At 33.0% G+C, this 15,895-nt stretch overlaps 1 protein-coding gene across 7 annotated transcripts; it reads right to left on the bottom strand.

Annotated features, from left to right (window-relative positions):
* Nucleotides 1–1,127: 1,127 nt before the first annotated feature.
* LOC18109015 (uncharacterized) lies at nt 1,128–12,878 on the bottom strand. Of its 7 annotated transcripts, XM_052449868.1 has the most exons (5): nt 12,445–12,877; nt 12,207–12,356; nt 11,409–11,625; nt 2,970–3,161; nt 1,691–2,675 (listed from the first exon to the last, which is right to left on the bottom strand). In XM_052449868.1, the coding sequence occupies exons 1-5, from the start codon at nt 12,787–12,789 to the stop codon at nt 1,882–1,884; spliced, it is 1,698 nt and encodes a 565-aa protein (XP_052305828.1). In that variant the 5' UTR covers nt 12,790–12,877; the 3' UTR covers nt 1,691–1,881. The 7 variants fall into 7 exon arrangements, with proteins under 7 accessions (XP_052305827.1, XP_052305826.1, XP_052305825.1 ...); XM_052449867.1 differs by lacking the exon at nt 11,409–11,625 and having other exon boundaries at nt 1,128–2,675; nt 2,970–3,378; nt 12,445–12,874; XM_052449866.1 differs by lacking the exons at nt 11,409–11,625; nt 12,207–12,356 and adding an exon at nt 4,009–4,158 and having other exon boundaries at nt 1,128–2,675; nt 2,970–3,378; nt 12,445–12,874.
* Nucleotides 12,879–15,895: the final 3,017 nt, after the last annotated feature.

Raw genomic sequence — 15,895 nt, 5'->3', positions numbered from 1 at the left:
AATCCTATTTTGTGTCTCTTTAACTCTTTTTTTTTTTTCCATGATTAAGACTTGAGACATTATTACGAGTGATAATTCTTTTCACAAGGAGAAGAAGGCAGAGATAATAATAATAAATAAATAAAGACATTATTACGAGTGATAATTCTTTTCACAAGGAGAAGAAGGCAGAGATAATAATAATAAATAAATAAAAAAAGACGAGACTCCTAAGTCCTAACTATCATGCCACAGCCTTTGATTGTATTGCTTCAGACAGAAGCTTAACCCAGTCTAAATCTGACAGCGATTGAGGAAGTCCATCCCATTAGGGTTATACGCCAATGCCACCAGAAACCACCTGTCATTTATTCATCTCCTTGATAGGGAACGACAAGTCGTCTATAATTTAACAAATAATCACCTGCAAATGAACCAAAAAACAGCTAAAAAAAAGGACAGCATTGCGGGCTGTGCTCGGTATGCTAAACCGGAATCAAGCTGGCCACCCACCACCTTGATATTTTGAAATGATGTCCAATATTTTTCATGCCCTGCGTGCTTGATTGGTTTTTTTTTTTTTTTTTTTTTTCATAATCCTCTTGATCAATCTAACAGCCTTGAGTCAGGACTCAAGTTCGAGCTATAAAAAACAAATGATTCCCTGTTTTATATTTTTTTCTCACACAATTTTCGAGTCTATACTCAAAACCTATTTTTATTTGACTTTATAAACATTAAAATAAATACTTGAAAAAGAAAATTAACAATCTAAATTCATAAATGAAAAATATATATTCTTTCAAAATCTTCTGTTTTTATTTATTCATTTATTTTTTATTTGACATAACCATGACTAATTTATCATTAAGATGGTTTTTTCGAAACAAATTTAAAGCATGTAACCTAGAAACTTGTAGGAATTCAAATGATTTAAATTTAAGAGAGAAGGTATTTTTTATTTTTTGAGCAATACGTTTTTTATCAAAAACTTTGTTCTTCGTATAAAACCCTTGTCAGATCTATAAAACAATTTTCAATGAAAAAACAAAAACAAAATCAAGATCCAATTAAGTTTTCAGAACCACAAACCGATTACTCGCTTGAAAACACCACCCCAAATACATCCTAGAACTTCAATAAGTCCATTTTTAACTGCAAAACTATTATCAAAACCAAAAAAACAGAACTCTTTACAGTCCCCATACTGAAATATTATAAAAATAAAGTGTGATGACTCAATCAAACAAACCTAACACTACAAAGACCAAATATGAATAAACTTAAAACTTCAAGGACGTGGACAATCCAGCTATTAGACCATTACCTTCCCTCCTGAATGAATGGTTGACCTGAATTTTCCAATCCCAGTTTACCATATCCATAATTCGCTGGAACGAAGGACCACACATAGTAGCGGCATTGGTGTCAGTGATAGTCCCAACAATAATTAACCCATTCAAGCTCTAATTCGGTCTTTCAACACCCTTCGCTACCAAGCTAATTGCAAACCGAGAAAAGCAGCCCAAAAATCACCAGGTTGCCATAAACCATGTCGCCAGAAACCACCATTATCCTGCAAAAAACAACCGGGGTTGCCTTCGCTGGCTCCTTCAGTTTTTAACCTTCACCCATTTTAGCCACGTCAGCACTTTGTTCCTTCTTTCAAACAACTAAAACATTAGCTGTCAGTTCCGAGAGACAAGCAGCATAATCTACATTAGACTACTTAGGATGACATATCGTAACATTATACATACCATACAGGTCTAATTGTTTACAAGTGCAAGGAGCATGCCTTAAGTTGCTAGATTCGCTTACAAGTATGTACATACATACACATACAGACAATGTAACTTAGATTGTTTGGTACTGCAGAAACAAATCGAAAGTTTTGTGGTGTCACTGAAGAAGCTGAACCCTTGCATTCTCTAATGCTGCATTTGCTGCATATACCAATGAATCCCTCTCGTCTTCAAGTTTCAAAGCTTCTTCCATTTTCTCACATGCAGCATCCAAGCTTCTCTCTGATTCTGACTTATGGTTAGAAATTTCAGTAACACAAGACTTGCACCTCAAAGTCTCAGCCTCACAGTAAGTCAATTGTTTCTCCAGTTGAAGAAGCATGTTTTTGACACGTGTAACTTCTAGGCGAAGTGATTGGAGGTGGTTTTCGGAAGCTTCATAAGCAGATACTGCCTCCACATGGCGCTGAGAGATGTTGTCAAACTGGGTTTTCTTATCATTGTAATGGCCAAGGAATTCTTCTGAAGAAGAGTCTGCGCCCATGGACTCCTCAATTCCAGCCAGTTTTGATTTGCATTCAATGTATTCCCTCACAGCCTTGGAAAAAGATGCATAGTCAATTGAGAGATGGCGCAAAGAATCAAAAGTGTTTTCTGCCACCTTCAACATTGTTTCATGCTGAGTCTGATCCATAGACTGCAGAATGTCGAGCAAAACTTGCCCAAACGTTTTCAAGGCTAACTTTGATGTATCACTGTTCTCCACCACAGTTTGCATCCCTGAAGGCTCCTGAAAAATACCATTTGGATGCTCAGCATCCTCTCTAGGAGATTGTAGAAATGGACCTTGCTGTATATCACTTTCATCATCATTTGATGAACTGCCTGCTAAGAGAGCCAGGGCTTCAATATCACCCACATCTTCTATAACAGGATCAAAAGGAGAAGTGCCTGTTACAGAACAGGGGTGTTAGAACTGAAGATTTGAGGAAGGAAAACAGCTGAACAAATGAATGGACATTATTTACGGCAAAAGATGGGGTTCACCATGGGGCTCTTTTAGGAACCAATAAGTGAGGTCAAAGCAACCCTACCCAATCAAACACGGGTATGAATTTGTAAAAACTGATAAACATCATCAGTCAACCACCAAAATGAAAAATGAACTCAATGTTGTGAAATGATAGTGGGGATCATGCAAATGATCAAAACAAACTGACAGCAATAAACAAAGAAATCAAGTACCCAAAAAATATACACCTTCAATTTTTGTGTCCCTTGCATTAGAAATTTGCAAAGAGAACTCTGGTTCTTGGCAAGGAATCTCAGGCTTGGGTATTGGTGGTGGGACTTCAAGTGCTGTCCCTGACACAATTTCGCAAGACTCGGAGTCCTGCATGACCAGGTCCCTAACAAGGACCTCATCTTTTCTGATAGGTGGATCCATGGATGAAATTGGATAATTATCAACACTCTTCACCATTGTTGACTCCAACTCAATATCAGAACTCTTATTGTCTTCCGTGCACTGTTCATTGTTTACAGTCAACCAGGACCGACGGGCAGGGTATCCCTTGTTTTCATCTCCTTGCATATTCTGCATGTTATTCCCTTCAGAATCTGCCCACTGCAAAAATTTACAAGCTCCATGGTTCTGTATCAAAATCAAACCACTTTACTTAGATCAAGACAAGCATTACAAACACAGGCAAAAGTATGGAGAAACACACAAGTAAAAACTAATAACTGTGTTTTAACTTCGACCATCTCGCCCAAAGACCAAGAGTTTACAGCTACAATCAATTATTGGAAAGCATTAGAAAAACAGCTTTATTCTCCAGAGGTGATGCCCGGCTGTGGCCAGGAACTTTCTTAGCTTTTCTTGAGAAAATTTAGAGTGGGACTGCCGTTATTAAGTCAGTTTCATGTTCTTGCCTTTGAAAATACGACATAGCAAGTTCTTTAAATCTAAATTGTTGAATACAGATCAACAGTAAGGCTTGTGTTTAATCTTCACATCAAATATGAAACAACGACCCACTATTAATGAGTAAAAATCTCAACGGTTGATTAAAATGTGATGTGGACTTTACGAACACGATAGAGCATGATCTGGAGAACATGGAAGCGTCGAGTCCAATAAGATCAACGAAGAACAGCACCAGCCCGTCACAATCATTATGAACAGATGGCATATTGTTGAGGGAAAAAATGAAGACCCAGAACTCAAAACAGGTTAGAAAATTGTTGAAAAGGAAAGCGAAGCAAAAGTCAAAGAGCACACCTTCTTAATCCGGCAAGCAAAATACCATCGGCCTCTGTCTGGACCACTTGATACGATATTTAAACTGCATGACCCGGCACCACATGGACACATAGGGGGTTTAAATCTAGCAGCAATGTCGTCACTCCATTTGAAGAATCCGCAACTACCCTAAAAATTAACAACAAAAGAGCAATGCAGAAGAAATAAGGGAAAGGTGGGGCATGAGGTGAAGACTGGACAAGAGTACTGTACTAACCGATGTTCTATGATCAACAGGGCAAGCATAGAACTTTCTGCCAGGATTTTTAACGGTGTTCGAAGTTGAAACTCTACAAGTGCCCCCACCACAAGGGCATCGAACCACTGGAAGATCAGGAACCTGCACTGAAGTCGAGGAGGATGATCCAGGGCTTAAGGCCAGTGATTTTCGGGGGGTTTTGTTGGGACAATCTTTGGACCAGTGGCCAAGCCTTTTGCACATAAAGCATTGATCATGCTCTTTAGGGTTCCTTTGAGGAGATGGGGAAGCAGAGGGTGATGCTTGTGGTGGAGTTGAGGAAATTGGATCGCTAACATGACACTCGTGGCTCCCACACGCCATCACTTCCACCGACTCTCTGGTTTCCTTCGAGGAGAAGAGGAAGGAGGGGAGACCAAGGGACCGAGTTTGCTTCTTTTATTTTGGTTGACACTGACTGGAGGGAACTTTCTTCTGTGATTAGACATGAGAGAAGGGAAGTGACGGTGGACAGCCTTGGCTTGGGTATGAGCTAAGAAAGCTAGTGCATTGCTATATAGTCCAGAGAGAGGCACATGAGGCAGGATGTGCTCTCCACAGTCCACTCCACCTCTCAATGTTTTTTTCTCTCGCTTTCCTTTTGGATCATCATGAGAATGAGAAGATGACCTGGGGTATATTTTTAATTATAACAGGGATGATTGTTAAAATGTTTTTATATTTATAATTGTATTAAAATTAAAAAATTTATTTTTTAAAATTTATTTTTATCATCACTATATTAAAATAATCTAAAAATATATAAAAAAATTATTTTAAAAAAAATTAAAATTTTTAAAAACATGATTTACACTAAATTTTTAAAAACATCATAAATCCAGATATTTTAGATTGGTTGATATGTTGACCAAGATTAAGTTTTTTTTAATAAGAAACAATTAAATCATTAGTGCATCTTTTATAAGATATATTTAAAAAATCAATTTGTCTAAAAAATGATTTTAAAAATTAAAATTCAATAAATCAGTAGGAAAAACAAACCCTCTTGATAGCTAAAAGACAAAATATCACTCCCTCCGAACGATTTCCTATATTATTTATGGGAGATGCAACTCAAGCCCCGTACATTAATTAAAGTGTTGATTTTCTAAATAGATCCTCGTAAAAAGCACTAAATAAATATCATTAAAAAACATAAATTTATTTTTTTATTGGACAGAATGCAAGTTTTCATATTGTATTTAAAAAAAAATCAACAAAGAAATCATGAAGATAAATATTAAAATTTGTTAAAGCAGTTTAAGAAATTGATTTATTTATATATTCTACCTTGTTCTTCTTTTTTTTTTTTCTCCAGCCTACAATTTATAGATTTTCAAATCAAATACACTCTAACTGTGAAATATGTATCAGTGAACAAATTAATGTTAAGCCTGGAGAAAAATAAATAAATAGAGACATCATTATTCATTTAAAGGTGAGCTAAGGTTTTTGCTCCCACCACATTTATAAATATTTTTTATAGCATCAGATTTATTAAAAATTACGATTAAATTATAAGTTTTGCAAAATAACGAACACATGATTTTGATGCTTTTAAGAGAAAGAAAGAAAATTTATTATTATTGCTTTTGAGAAATTATCAAAATAACATTAAAAAATAATATATCCTTTAAAGTCATTTCCCAAACATCCTGTAGGTAATTTTTGTACAGCCATACATGCAACTAAATACTTTTTAAATTCCTTTTTACCTTGAATGAACTTTCTGCGCTCTTTCTTCTTGACTTGGTAACCATGGTTCTTTCTTCTCACATGAATAGCTACTTTCCATGTTGAGTTTTTTGTTTTTACTTGAAAAATAGGTTTTTTTTTCCTTTTTGTATTTTATTTTGATTTTTAAAAAATTATTTTTACCTTTTTAATTTTTAATATTAATATGGTCGGAAAGTTAAATTTATAATTTTTTTTTTGTATTAAGCCAGCGTGATTTGTTGGTTTGTCAAATAACTCAAGTTATTCTCATTTATAAATTTAGTGGGGTGTTTTTTTATTTTTAATTAAACTTCACTTTTTTTATAGTTTATTTTTTCTTATAAAATTAAAAAATAATAATAATTTTACAGAAAAAAAAAACATGCTATTAAACTTTATAAAATAACAAAAATTAAAGGGTGCAGGATAACTATTATTCACCCATACCTATTGCACCGTTGATCATAATAGAAATCTACAATGTTTTGCTTTTAATTTTTTGTTGTGATTTAAAAAAAAACAATTCTTGTCAATTTCAACTTTTAATATATTGATCAAATTAGAAAATACAATACCATTAATCTATAATGAATGATGAAATTAAAAATTAATAAAATTTTAATAAAAAAATCAGAGTGAAAAAATAAAAATAAGAAGAATAGGGACTAGATTGAAAAAAATATAACAAATCATGATAGAATGATAAAATTAAAAATAAAGTAAATATTTTTAAGTATTTTAAACCGGTTGATACCTCGGTCATGATTAATGTTTTTTATATTATTTATAGAGAAAGAATATTTATTTTTATGATTGAAGTACTTTTTGCTCCCACCGCATTTATAAATAGTTTTTATAACATGGGATTTATTAAAAATTATGATTAAATTATAAGTTCTGTAAAATAACAATTACATGATTTTGATGCTTTTCAGAGAAAGAAAGAAAATTTCTTATTATTGCTTGTGGGAAATTATCAAAATAACATTAAAAAAATAATATGTCCTTTTAAATTATTTTCCAAACATCCTGTAGGTAATTTTTGTACAACCATACATGCAACTAAATACTTTTTAAATTTATTTTTTTCTCTATAAATAATTTATCTTAATCATGCTTTTTTCCGCACCAGGGTAAGACTTTCATGCTTTCCTGCTTTCCTTACGTGGCAGGCTTGAATAAAGCCACGTAAAGGCTAACTTTGAATGGAAAAGTACATAATTTCTGGAAAAGCCAGGTTTGTTGTCCGTTATATTAGTTTTCCTCGAAATACTTTAAATGAACTTTCTGCGTTGTTTCTTCTTGACTTGGTAACCGTGGTTTGTAGTGATGCCGGACTTTTTTTCCTTTTCTTTTCCAATTATATTCAAGTAATACAAAGGTGTTTAAAATATTATTATATTATTATAACAAATAAAGTATGCTGGGATCATTATTATAGCTTTTTTCACAAAACTGGATGAATTGCTCTTTCTTCTTGGCTTGGTAACCGTGGTTTGTAGAGATGCAAAGGTGTTTAACCTTGAATGACTTTTTTTTTTTTCAATTATATTCAACTAATACAAAGATGTTTAAAATATTATTATATTATTATAACAAAGACTACTAAAGCATGGATATTCAATTAATATAAAATTTGTGATTTTTCAAGTTTTTTAATATATTTTTTATATAATTTTATCACATTTATAAATATTTTAGTCTTTATATACAAAATACTGGAATTGTTTTTGGTTTTGTAATTTAAATTTTCTTTAAAAACCATATTGGATTTTTTTTGGAAACAATACATGCAATGTTTTTCCAATTGTATGTTTTTTTATTGTATTATTAAATAAAAAAATATTTGAAAATACATGATGAAGTCGGGTCGGGAGTTTTAAAATTTTACCCTCTAAAGCAAGTTTAATGACAATGCAAAAAAATTTACTGTAATCTGGATATTTTATTTTACATTGAATTTTTTTTGTCTGATCTGATCTGCAGTGCACTGCGGAACAATAACATGGTTGTTTTTTAATTGATCTTTATAATGTTTTTTATTAAATAACAAAATAAATGTTACTGAATCCATAATCTAGGTAACTGAGTTCGATGAGCTGATAATCCGGGTCAATCCAGTATATTATCGTTTATTTTAAAAAGAACTTGTTATTTCTTGCACCTTGACTTTTTTTTGGTTCATTTTCAAAATATTTTTTTTTATTAAAAAAATCTAATCCAATAAACCTAGTTTGATCTAATCTGCTTGAAGGACTTCAATAGGCATCGCAAATTATTCATAAACCTAGATTTCAAACATGAAAGAATTACAAAATCCATTGAATATCAAACAAAATCCAAAATTAGAGATAACAGGCAAGAACATCTAATGTTCTCTTGTGGAAAATTTTATAGTTTTATAGGGAAAAATTTAAAGAAACAGAAAACATACTTACTAATTCTATAATTCTCTACAAAATTGGAAAACATTAAAATATTGTTTTTAAAATTCTGTAACAATCTTGCTCGATTCACCTGATTTAATTATGTTCATTTATTTTATTTTTCTAAATAAATTTATTTCCATTAAAAAAAACTAGAGTAAAAGACATGTTTGCTTAATTTTTTATACATAATATTTTTAGAAAAAATAAAAAATAAAAAACAAAATAAAAACTAGAAAACTATTTTCTAAAACAACACTCTCTAAGAGCGCGGTTTAACTTCGACCCCGTCCAAAATTCAGTTCCATTGCACATATGAAATTTGCCATGCGGCGAAAATAAGGGGTGTGGAAATAGAGAAAGGCAAAACCCCATATTGGCGTGCCCGTCAATGTAGTATTTCCACGCTCCCGTAGAAATTGAAAAGGCAAACAATATAGATGGTGGATAGTATTGTTTAGCGTGGGGTAAGTAAGAGAGAGCTATGGGTTTTTTTTATTTTATTTTAAAAGTGATTTGAAAAAATTGTTTTTTTCTTTTTTATATTTTAAAATTGTTTTCATATGCTAATGTCAAAAATAAATTTTAAAAAATTAAAAAAATATATATTATTACTATATATTTTCAAATAAAAATTACTTTAAAAACTTATTATTATCAAAATAACACACCTCCAAACTAGCTCACTCCTCAGATCAACCACACCAGCGGAAGGTCCGAAGAGGAATAGTTTACTTTAGCTGATCAAATTTAGGTCAGGCCAAAAAAATGAAAACGTTTCACAAATTTCCAAATTCTTGAAAAAAAAAATCTAATTAGTTTAGACTTTTTAATACCGATTTAGTTTTAATTAAGTTTCAAATTGTTTTATGCTTTTCTTTATTTTTATTCTAAATTAACTATACCAAAAAAAGGTGGGTAATTTTTAATTTTGTACCTTATTAACATCCGTGGCATCATTTACACCTTTTAATAAAAAACAATTATACTGAAATGGTTATATTTGATCACATTTCCTAAAGCTCGGGGATTGAAAAACCTCTGCTCCATTAAATGCATCGACAGAAGGAATATAAACACTACAAAGACCAAATATGAAAAAACTAAAACTTCAAGGACGTGAACAATCCAGCTATTAGACCATTACCTTCCCTCCTGAATGAATGGTTGACCTGAATTTTCCAAGCCCAATTTACCATATCCATAATTCGCTGGAACAAAGGACCACACGTAGTAGCGGCATTGGTGTCAGTGATAGTCCCAACAATAATTAACCATTCAAGCTCTAATTCGGTCTTTCAACACCCTTTGCTGCCAAGCTAATTGCAAACCGAGAAAAGCAGCCCAAAAATCACCAGGTTGCCATAAACCATGTCGCCAGAAACCCCCATTATCCAGCAAAAAACAACCGGGGTTGCCTTCGCTAGCTCCTTCAGTTTTTAACCTTCACCCATTTTAGCCACGTCAGCACTTTGTTCCTTCTTTCAAACAACGAAAACATTAGCTGTCAGTTCCGAGAGACAAGCAGCATAATCTACGTACATTAGACCACTTAGGATGACGTATCGTAACATTATACATACCATACAGGTCTAAGTGTTTACAAGTGCGAGGAGCATGCCTTAAGTTGCTAGATTCGCTTACAAGTATGTACATACATACACATACAGATATTGTAACCTAGATTGTTTGCTACTGCAGAAACAAATCGAAAGTTTCGTGGTGTCACTGAAGAAGCTGAACCCTTGCATTCTCTAATGCTGCATTTACTGCATATACCAATGAATCCCTCTCGTCTTCAAGTTTCAAAGCTTCTTCCATTTTCTCACATGCAGCATCCAAGCTTCTCTCTGATTCTGACTTATGGTTAGAAATTTCAGTAACACAAGACTTGCACCTCAAAGTCTCAGCCTCACAGAAAGATAATTGTTTCTCCAGCTCAAGAAGCATGTTTTTGACACGTGAAACTTCTACGCGAAGTGATTGGAGGTGGTTTTCGGAAGCTTCATAAGCAGATACTGCCTCCACATGGCGCTGAGAGATGTTGTCAAACCGGGTTTTCTTATCATAGTAATGGCCAAGGAATTCTTCTCGAGAAAATTCTTCGCCCATGGACTCCTCAATTCCAGCCAGTTTTGATTTGCATTCAATGTATTCCCTCACAGCCTTGGAAAAAGTTGCATAGTCAATTGAGAGATGGCGCAAAGTATCAAAAGTGTTTTCTGCCACCTTCAACATTGTTTCATGCTGAGTCTGATCCATAGACTGCAGAATGGCGAGCAAACCTTGCCCAAACGTTTTCAAGGCTAGCTTTGATTTATCACTGTTCTCCACCACAGTTTTCGTCCCTGAAGGCTCCTGAAAAATACCATTTGGATGCTCAGCATCCTCGAGATTGTAGAAATGGACCTTGCTGTATATCCCTTTCACCATCATTTGATGAACTGCCTGCTAAGAGAGCCAGGCCTTCAATATCACCCACGTCTTCTATAACAGGATCAAAAGGAGAAGTGCCTGTTACAGAACAGGGGTGTTAGAACTGAAGATTTGAGGAAGGAAAACAGCTGAACAAATTAATGGACTTTATTTACGGCAAAAGATGGGTTAACCATGGGGCTCTTTTAGGAACCAATAAGTGAGGTCAAAGCAACCCTACCCAATCAAACACGGACATGAATTTGTAAAAACTGATAAACATCACCAGTCAACCACCAAAATGAAAAATGAACTCAATGTTGTGAAATGATAGTGGGGATCATGCAAATTATCAAAACAAACTGACAGCAATAAACAAAGAAATCAAGTACCCAAAAAATATACACCTTCACTTTTTGTGTGCCTTGCAGCAGAAATTTGCAAAGAGAACTCTGGTTCTTGGCAAGGAATCTCGGGCTTGGGTATTGGTGGGGGGACTTCAAGTGCTGTCCCAGCCACAATATCGCAAGACTCGGAGTCCTGCATGACCAGGTCCCTAACAAGGACCTCATCTTTTCTGATAGGTGGATCCATGGATGAAATAGGATAATTATCAACACTCTCCACCATTGTTGACTCCAGCTCAATATCAGAACTCCTATTGTCTTCCGTGCACAGTTCATTGTTTACAGCAAACAAGTACCGACGGGCAGGGTATCCCTTGCTTTCATCTCCATGCTTATTTGGCATGATATTCCCTTCAGAATCTGCCCACTGGAAAAATTTACAAGCTCCATGGTTCTGTATCAAAATCAAACCACTTTACTTAAATCAAGACAAGCATTAGAAACACAGGCAAAAGTATGGAGAAACACACAAGTAAAAACTAATAACTGTGTTTTAACTTTGACCATCTCGCCCAAAGACCAAGAGTTTACAGCTACAATCAATTATTGGAAAGCATTAGAAAAACAGCTTTATTCTCCAGAGGTGATGCCCGGCTGTGGCCAGGAACTTTCTTAGGTTTTCTTGAGAAAATTTAGAGTGGGACTGCTGTTATAAAGTCAGTTTCATGTTCTTGGCTTTGAAAATACGACATATCAAGTTCTTTAAATCTAAATTGTTGAATAACTACCCGCTATTAATGAGTAAAAATCTCAACGGTTGATTATAATGTGATGTGGACTTTACGAACACGATAGAGCATGATCTGGAGAACATGGAAGCGTCGAGTCCAATAAGATCAACGAAGAACAGCACCAGCCCGTCACAATCATTATGAACAGATGGCATATTATTGAGGAAAAAAATGAAGACCCCGAACTCAAAACAGGTTAGAAAATTGTTGAAAAGGAAAGCGAAGCAAAAGTCAAAGAGCACACCTTCTTAATCCGGCAAGCAAAATACCATCGGCCTCTGTCTGGACCACTTGATACGATATTTAAACTGCATGACCCGGCACCACATGGACACATAGGGGGTTTAAATCTAGCAGCAATGTCGTCACTCCATTTGAAGAATCCGCAACTACCCTAAAAATTAACAACAAAAGAGCAATGCAGAAGAAATAAGGGAAAGGTGGGGCATGAGGTGAAGACTGGACAAGAGTACTGTACTAACCGATGTTCTATGATCAACAGGGCAAGCATAGAACTTTCTGCCAGGATTTTTAACGGTGTTCGAAGTTGAAACTCTACAAGTGCCCCCACCACAAGGGCATCGAACCACTGGAAGATCAGGAACCTGCACTGAAGGCGAGGAGGATGATCCAGGGCTTAAGACCAGTGATTTTGGGGGGGTTTTGTTGGGGCAATCTTTGGACCAGTGGCCAAGCCTTTTGCACACAAAGCATTGATCATGTTCTTTAGGGTTCCTTTGAGGAGATGGGGAAGCAGAGGGTGATGCTTGTGGTGGAGTTGAGGAAAATGGATCGCTAACATGAGACTCGTGGCTCCCACACGCCATCACTTCCACTAACTCTCTGGTTTTCTTCGAGGAGAAGAGGAAGAGGGTGTTTGGAGGAGGGGAGACCCAGGGGACCGAGTTTGCTTCTTTTATTTTGGTTCACACTGGGCGTTTGTTTATACGACTGCGGCTGCGTTTTAAATAAAACACAATAAATATATGTTTGGTTACAAAGAAAAACACGATCTATTTTTCATGGATTCTATTTTTTACTGTGTTCCAAACTCAGTAATCACAAAACAATGAACGGCTGCTTTTGTTTCAACAATAAACAATGGTAAACACATATTTACGCACTGTTCATGCTAATAAGTAGCATGAACTGTGTAACATGAATACACTGTTCACGTGAATAGTGTATGCTTGTTACACCGATGACTATAGCCGGCTATACTCTTTTGGTTGGACCGGTTCCGGTTCAAAACTTAAAATGCATTGAACCAGATCCGAACCAGTAAAATAAAAATTATTTTTAAATTTTTAGTTTTTTTATTCAAAAAACTAGTATTTAACATTATTCAATGACACTGCATAAATTAGACAAAGATCGCTGGATGATGTAGCATTTGCAGAATTTGATCGCAATCCCAATTTTGTTCTTGATTATATTTTACCTAATGTTATTGCACGCTTAAAAAACCACAAAAACTGTAGTCCTTATCGGATGTATTTCATACGTGATAGAATTGTAGATATTTTAATGGAACAATAAAAAATATTTTATATAAAGTATTATTTATTTTGTGATGTAATAATAATAGTTAAATCTATATATATTTTTAAAAATTATCTTATAACCTCAATTTCAAAAGCATTCTTAACCAAGCACATTAAACTTATTTTTCTTCAACCTTAATTTCAACCACAGTTTTAACCAAACATTTAATTTTTCAAACTAATCTCAACTAAATAAAATAACTTTTTTCAGATCACAACCATAATATTTATCACAATACCAAACACATTCTAGTTATATATATGGTTGTACAAAAATTACCTACATGATGTATAGGAAATGACTTAAAAGAACAAATTATTTTTTTAATGTTATTTTGATAATTTCTCAAAAGCAATAATAATAAATTTTCTTTCTTTCTCTTAAAAGCGTCAAAATCATGTCTTTGTTATTTTGCAAAACTTATAATTTAATCATAATTTTTAATAAATCTCATGTTATAAAAAATATTTATAAATGCGGTGGGAGCAAAAATTACTTCAATCATTAAAATAAATATTATTTCATGTTCCAAATCAAAAACCTTAGCTCACCTTTAAATAAATAATGATGTCTCTATTATTTTTTATTTCCTCCACGCTTAATATTAATTTGTTCACTGATACATATTCCACAGTTAGAGTGTATTTGATTTGAAAATCTATAAATTTTAAGCTGAAGGAAAAAAAAGAAGCTAGAATATATAAATAAATCAATTTCTTAAAATGCTTTTAAATTTTTTTAATATTTATCTTCATGATCTCTTTGTTGATTTTTTTTAAAAGTACAATATGAAAACTTGCATTCTGTCCAATAAAAATAAATAAATTTATGTTTTTTAATGATATTTAATTAGATCAACACTTTAATTAATGTACGGGGCTTGAGTTGCATCTCCCATAAATAATATAGGAAATTGGAAATCGTTTGGAGGGTGTGATATTTTGTCTTTTAGCTATCAAGAGGGTTTGTTTTTTCTACTGATTTATTGAATTTTAATTATTAAAAACAATTTTTAGACAAATTGATTTTTTAAATATATCATATAAAAGATTCCCTAAATTAATTGTTTTTTATTAAAAAAAACTTAAACTTGGTCGAGGTATCAACCGGTCTAAAATACCTAGATCTACGGTGTATTTAGTCGTGTTTTTAAAAAATTTAATTTTTTTATTTAAAATTATGTTTTTATATATTTTTAAATTATATCATAAAATAATAATATTAAAAATAATTTTTTTATTTTAATTTATTTCTAAAAAAACACACTTTAAACTACCGTAGCTATTACGATTACAAACAGGCCATCTTCTCATTGTCACGATGATCCAAAAGGAAAGCGAGAGAATAAAACATTGAGAGGTGGAGTGGAGAGCAGATTCCGCCTCACGCGCCTCTCTCTAGGCTATATAGCAATGCACTAGCTTTCTCAGCTCATACGCAAACTTAAAGCTCTCCACTGTCACTTCCCTTCTCTCATGTCTAATCACAAAAGAAAGTTCCCTACAGTCAAATACTTTTTAAATTTATTTTTTTCTCTATAAATAATTTTTCTTAATCATGCTTTCCTACTTTCCTTGCGTGGCAGACTTGAATAAGCGTGTTTGGTAGTGTGGTTGCGGGTGCTTTTTAAATAGCTTTTCGTGCCGAAATGCATGTCAATGATGTTTTTTTATTTTTTAAAAATCATTTTTGACATCAGCACATCAAAACGATCCAAAAAGTACAAACCGCACTCAATTTTAGCAAAAAAAAAAAAATTCAAATTTGGACGAAGCGCAAGTACAAACGCAATACAAAACGTTCTCTAAAGCTACATAAAGACTAACTTTAAATAGAAAAGTAAATAATTTCTAGAAAAGTCAGGTTATCCGTTATATTAATTTTTTTTTTTTTACCTTGAATGAGCTTTCTGCGCTCTTTCTTCTTGACTTGGTAACCGTGGTTCTTTCTTCTCCTATGAATAGCTACTTTTCACGTTGAGTTTTTTTGTTTTTACTTTTTCTTGTTTTATTTTATTTTGATTTTTTAAAAGTTATTTTTACCCTTTTAAATTTTTAATATTAATATGGTCGGAAAGTTAAATTTATAATTTTTTTTATATTAAGCCAGCGTGATTTCTCGTTTATAAATTTAGTGGGGTGTTTTTTTATTTTTAATTAAACTTAATTTTTTTTATAGTTTATTTTTTCCTATAAAATTAAAAAATAATAATAATTTTACAGAAAAATCATGCTATTAAACTTTATAAAATAACAAAAATTAAAGAGTGTAGTATAACTATTATTCACCCATACATATTCCACCATTAATCACAATAGAAATCCATGATAAAGCTTTTGAATTTTTGTTGTGATGTTTTTTAATTTTTTTTTTGTTAATTTCAACTTT

This window comes from Populus trichocarpa, unplaced genomic scaffold, assembly GCF_000002775.5.
Source record: "Populus trichocarpa isolate Nisqually-1 unplaced genomic scaffold, P.trichocarpa_v4.1 scaffold_502, whole genome shotgun sequence".
Lineage (NCBI taxonomy): Eukaryota > Viridiplantae > Streptophyta > Magnoliopsida > Malpighiales > Salicaceae > Populus > Populus trichocarpa.
Note: the sequence above shows the minus strand (reverse complement) of the source record. Positions and strands in the feature narration are given on the sequence as shown.

Bases quoted from the DNA above. Each gene is read 5' to 3' on its own strand.
- LOC18109015 (XM_052449869.1), bottom strand. From the start codon at position 12,789: ATGGCGTGTGGGAGCCACGAGTCTCATGTTAGCGATCCATTTTCCTCA. The intron at 12,357-12,444 runs GTTAGTACAGTA...GTTAATTTTTAG, and splicing joins CTGTTGATCATAGAACATCG to GGTAGTTGCGGATTCTTCAA. The intron at 2,676-11,216 runs GTACTTGATTTC...GTTCTGTAACAG, and splicing joins TGAAGGTGTATATTTTTTGG to GCACTTCTCCTTTTGATCCT.